This window comes from Schistocerca americana, chromosome 6 (assembly GCF_021461395.2).
Source record: "Schistocerca americana isolate TAMUIC-IGC-003095 chromosome 6, iqSchAmer2.1, whole genome shotgun sequence".
Classification (NCBI taxonomy): domain Eukaryota; kingdom Metazoa; phylum Arthropoda; class Insecta; order Orthoptera; family Acrididae; genus Schistocerca; species Schistocerca americana.
In genome coordinates, this window is record NC_060124.1 from 75,733,205 (window position 1) to 75,739,218 (window position 6,014).

General features: G+C 42.9%; 1 protein-coding gene across 1 annotated transcript in view; it reads left to right on the forward strand.

Moving 5' to 3' along the window:
• The window catches only part of LOC124619970 (intrastrand cross-link recognition protein-like), a 235,077-nt gene extending 231,483 nt beyond the window's left edge, over positions 1–3,594 (forward strand). The window contains exon 2 of the mRNA XM_047146632.1: positions 3,377–3,594. Coding sequence (XP_047002588.1) covers positions 3,377–3,594 — 218 coding nt within the window. The remainder of the gene's footprint in view (positions 1–3,376) is intronic.
• Positions 3,595–6,014: the final 2,420 nt, after the last annotated feature.

A 6,014-nucleotide genomic window follows, 5' to 3' on the forward strand; every position in this document is an offset into this window, starting at 1 on the left:
ATATTATCTGCTAAGATAAATACAGTCTTGATAATCCTTTCTTAATTCCAAACTGTTCGCAGTGATAATATTTTTTTTGTATTAGGTGTCTGTAACTTCTATTGTACATGGCTTCTGTTTCTTTTTTTCGCTGGCGATAGCGAGATGCATCGGTAAGCTTTTAAGTTTGTTTTATCTACTTATCCTGAAGTGGCCATCAACAGCATTTTAAAGTCAGTATGGGAAAAGATCACTCCAAAAAGAACTGTAGGTTTCAAGAGACTTGCCAAATGGCATGCGATAAAGAGAAATGCTAAGTATGCAGTGTTCTCAAGTGCCGACTGTAAGTTCGTTCTTAAGTTTTCTCTGGTGAATCACCGCAATAAGGCGCCTAAAATAAAAATCCACTGGAAAATTTAAGTTACCAGTATATGAACCATGACTGGGGCCGCAGATTTTAGCATGTGATTGCGTTAAAAAATGGCCAAGTGCGAGTATGACTCGCGGTCTGAGTGTTCAATGCAGAGTTAGTTGTGTATATAAGACACCTCATTCGTACCGGTAATCGACAGTGTCGATGATTTTTGCCTGTTATCGACATTGATACTGGTAACATTTTAAATTTGAAGCCGGATAACAAATGACAAAAACTTTTTTTCCCTGTGAAAAAGTTACAGATTAACAACGTTCTAATTTTTTTCCTTACAAGTTCTAATGAATGAGTTTGCGAGTATCAGTATTTGTGACATGAATGGCGGTATCTTTTGACTGCGCCGGCCGATGTGCACCTCAGGTGGATGAACTTAACATAGGTGTAGCGCGACATGTTAGGATACCGGCTGCGGTGACGGAATGAAGTCGTGTTGAGTTAGCGCCAACGGGAGCAGATGACCCTGTGCAGCTGGCCCGTCGGCGACGCAGAACACATCCGGGAGCACTGAATGGCGCCGGCTTCGACCCCCGCTGCCGCGGGCGGCGTGCCGTATGCTGTTCTCCCTGCACTAGCTTCTCCATTGACAACACTGTCTTCACTCAGTGTTCGCAGTTGCAGCGCCCAGTCACGTTACTGTGAGATCCGCAGCAAACGTCGTTTACAGCTACAGGAGCTCAAACGGGCGCCAACAGTTCTCATCGGGTGACTGCAAGTATTTCCGTTTCTTGCACTGATTCCCCGTTTAAGCAGTGTAAGCATCCATGCAATACTTTTGTATGAACCAAACTGACCAGTTGCAGTCCCTTCAGCTCGTACTTATTAGTGTCTTTTGCGTGATGTCTTTCAGAAATGAAGTAAGCTTTTCGAGAAATATCCCAAATCATCAAAGATTTGCATTTTTGCTCCCCACAACTGATTTTAGAAATTTTGTGCCACTTCCCATCGCTTTCTAGACTCATCCCAAGAGATTTAGTCAGTAGTACAGAACTTACAGGTTTGTCATTAGCCCTTGGAATACAGGGCGCAAATATATGACAATGGAAAGAGATATACAACGTTTCACATTAAGAGTTGCTTCGTTTTCGAGACGTAATCTAGGCTCTAGTGGTGATAGGGAAATTGTAATGTTAAGTCCTGTAATTTCTACATACTTCAAGATTTTAAACATGGCTGCAGCAGCAACTGTTAAAATTCTTCACAATAAAGGATGGCAGCCAATAGACCAAGGTTTCGGTACATATAAATATACCTTCATCAGAAGTACACTTCCTGAATAGAAAGACACATTCATTAGAAAAGCCATATCAACGAAATTGAGAAACAGAAGCTTAAATATCGGTGAAATTGCTAAAGTTGGTCAATATTGGCTGCCATCCTTTATTGTGAAAAATTTCTACATACTGTCGCATTGTGATGGAAACTGGTGTCCACTTAGAATCAAACACTGTCGATACTATGTTCATTCGTGTTAAATTCTTAACTGTGAGAAAAATAGATACTAATCAAGATGGACGCAAACTATCATGTTTAAACCTGTGTTCGAAGTTTTAGCTTTACGTGAAGAATCTAGGAATGTACCACAACCCGCTACATATCCCCCAGTAGAGACCCCGAAGGCTATATTAGATGGAAGGGGTAGCACTAATAACAAGTGCCCTGTCCAACGTACTTCCCAGTGGTTTGTGCAGATGATGGAGATGTAATGTTACGAATGATTGTTGACGTAACTTTACCACTTCTTATGTGTACTTATTCTTTATTGTTTCACACTTACGATGAATCTTCAGCCATTGGTCGAAGTAGTCACTTTGTTTAATTGTGACAGAAATTCCATGCCGTTATGCAACTCTATTGTTAAGAAACGAATCGTTTTGTCTGCTAAACTGTTTATGCCCAGTGACCCATGTAGCACTCCCATGTCAGATATCTGTCGATACTGTAAATAAGTTGGTGACCTGTTTTCATGTAAACGAAGTAAAAATTAGTTGATAGAATATTGATCAACGTGTTTCCGTAATCTTATAAAACCACCTAGCTAAAAATTTGTGGCAACAGTAGTTCCAGTGTACTTCAAATCCTGTGAAAGTATATTATTTCATAATTTATTCTCAGACATACTGAACAATTTGGTCATTACATTTGTCTCATTATAAATTCCTATTTTGGTTAAAGAAAAGGCACAGTTTCCATTTTAAAGAAATATAGTTGATGTCTGTATCTCTATTGCTGGTAAGATGAGAATACGTTGGTCAATACATAATGAGTCGGTTGTGGCGATTTGTCTAGGTGAAAATAGGTCACTAAAAGACATTTGAGGGGAAAGAGTTACGTGTGACACCACATACTATGAGGACGCGACTTGTTCTATCGTAAAACAAAGAGGTTTTGCTGTGCTCACAGTGTTCGTCCGTGGAAACGGTGAAGAACAGCCCGTTATCTTTATTATAGCTTTCTTTCCTTATTTTGTTAGGTGTAGCTGTCGTCACTTAATCATGTCAGCGACGCGATAAGGCTACGACATAAAACATGGCCGTACTAGCCCCCAATTTGCAGGGAACACGACAAACGCTGACAGCGCATACATGTCTGGTCGGGGAAAAATGCCTGTCATATCAGCTGCCCCTGAGTCCTCGCGACTACCCGCGCGCCACGTTTTCTCCGGCCTGTCGAAAGCGCGCGTGTGAGCGGGCGCGCCGTTTCTGAAAGTCAGCCGCGGAGAAATTACTAAATAGCCTCTCGCTTTTAATGCGATTCAGTATACAAATTTGCCCGCAGAACTGGTTTACTCGCTTTAATTTACGGCCGTATAATTACTGCGCTATACGCTCAATTAGCAGACGTTATCTGGGAGGCCGGGCTGTACGCGCCGGCCGCGCACGCCTACCCGCCTATCGGCCGGTCAGCGCATAACGAACGGCCTAAAAACGCCAGCTAACCTCTGCCTTGTCTTCTCTTCTCTTACAGGTGAGTACCGCTGGCCGCGCCGCCAGCCGTTACGCAAGTGGAAGCCGATGAGTAAGTACCAATTACCTAAAACACCATTTTCTCACTTATCCGCTGTGTCTCTACCATTTCGTCGACGAAGCGACGTCGGTATACAAGTCGTTCCCAGTTTATTTCCTCTTCTTCCAATTTTCTGGGTCTTTGCGAGGATCGTCTGGCTTATAAACGGAGCAGTATGAGTACTGATTAAGGAAAGTCGACGATCTGCACCGGATACTTTCTGTTTTACTCGGAGGTGTGTAAGGTGTTCAAAGTATCCCATATCCTAACAGGAGGTACTACTGATCAGAACCAGAAAATGTTCGATAAACGTAGCCCACATCCGGACACAAATACTTTTTGAGGTGAGGGCCATTCTTCCCTATAATAGACGTTTGTCTTTGACACTACAGGAGGGGCTTGATGTGGTTACTACTCATTCTTACACATACGAGGGTTGCCCAGAAAGTAATGCACAGCATTTTTTTCTCAGCCGAAAACAATGCTACGAATGCGAAACGTTACGTGTGTATTATTTGAGGTCTCCTGAATGAGCGGGCCAAGTTCCCTTACTTCCGACAGATAGCGTAACTACAGAGCAGTTTCGAAATGGCGTCTGTGGGTGACGTACGTTACAAGCAACGTGGCGTCATTGAATTTCTCACTGCAGAGAAAGAAACTGTGGGGAGTATTCACGAAAGCTTGTGCAAAGTCCATGGAGCACCTGCTATCGACGGAAGTACAATTAGTCGCTGGGCACGGAGGGCAAGGTCATCAGAAGGCGGCTCGGCGGAGCTCCACGATTTGCCGCGGTCAGGGAGACCATCCACGGCTGTCACATCTGACATGTTGTAGCGAGCTGATGTTGTCATTTGCTGGTGCTGCATGTGTCAATCGGCAAAGGAAGTGTGGATGCAATTATCCGCACAGGGTCGGGCAGTATTACCTCATCCACTCTACAGCCCTGACCTAGTCCCCCTCGGGCTTCCCATTGCTTGATCCATCAAAGGATGCCACTCGTGGAAGACATTTTGAAGACGATGAGGAGATGATTCACACAGTGAAGCACTGGCTCCGTCACCAGGGCAAGGACAGGTAGCGACAGGGCATACATGCCCTTACTTCGCGCTGGAGGAAGGCCATAGAGCGGGATGGAGCTTACGTGGAAAAATAGGGTGTGTAGATAAAATGCCATACCTTCGTGTGTGTAATTCTCTTATGTTCAATACATAATTGTTGAAGAAAAAAATGAGATGCATTACTTTCACCGGCCGCTGTGGTTTCAGTCCGGAACCACGCGGCTGCTACGGTCGCAGGTTCGAATCCTGCCTCGGGTATCATGTGTGTGATGTCCTTAGGTTAGTTAGGTTTAAGTAGTTCTAAGTCTAGGGGTCTGATGACCTCAGATGTTAAGTCCCATAGTGCTTAGAGCCACTTTGAACATTACTTTCTGGGAAACCCTCGCATTTCAGCCCTCCTTCTCAAAGAATCACGTATCTTAAGAGCTATGAGCTCTTGTTCAGTAGAAGAGGCGTGTTTCACAGGAGCGAAGATGAACAAGTGCTCATAGCTGGGAAGGTGTGCATTTTAGAGCCCATGTTTACTAGACTTTTTAATCTATATCTACATCTGCATGTACATCACCTTTGCTTCGAATTATCGTTCCTGTCGCATCCGCTCAGCCTGGGACATCCTGTATGTTTAATAGCGTATTTTTGTACTTTTGATCAGAATTACCCGATGTGAAAATTAAGGGCGTGCTTCTTTCAAATATTCTGTAAATGTTGCACATTTTATTGCCAGGTGCTGTACCTAAATCCTAATGGCAAACATTATCATATGCAGGTTCCATAAGACGTGAAAAGTAGCATAAAAATAATTCTAAATTTTGAAGCACGCGTACTCGGTACTGTTCAACCATATGTGTTGTAATGTGTTAGTCAGTCGTTACTTTCTTTACGGCTCGATGTTGGGTGATGACATTTTATCCGCGATTTGTGTTAATGTTTGTATATTCCTTGGATATTATTCAACGACAGGTAATACACAAATTCAAGTACCTAATTACGTAAGACTGCATCACAATTACTGATTCAATGTTGGTGCTTTTAGAACACACAAGCAAGAAGTGATACCCTAGGCTAGAACAATTCATTCTCATAATACCTGAATGCATCGATTTACATTACTCTATTAATATTGCTTGTTTGAAACATTTGTATCCACTTCCGCGAAATCACCAAATCACTTATGTATCCGTCGATTTCATTATATATAGTAGGTTTGAACATAAATCTTACTTGCATGTTTCAGTTAGTTTGTTACTCCACATTCCGATCCCTGTGATAATTTCCGAAACACCCGTTAATTTTTTACTCATCGCCGATTAGAGACCAAAGTTTACTTTTTTTGTCCCTCCACTCGAACGATCAGGTTGGAGTGCTGACACCAAAGTTTTCAGACAGTTTGGGTAACCAGTTATATTGGCCACTGACGTGGTATAGATAGGAATCGTGCCAAACCCTGGAGCATCAACTACAGCCTGAAGATGGCGCTTTGAAGCGCCGAAACCGGTAACCACAAAATAGGTAAAATCGTAAAGACGGCTGTAAGCGTTTTA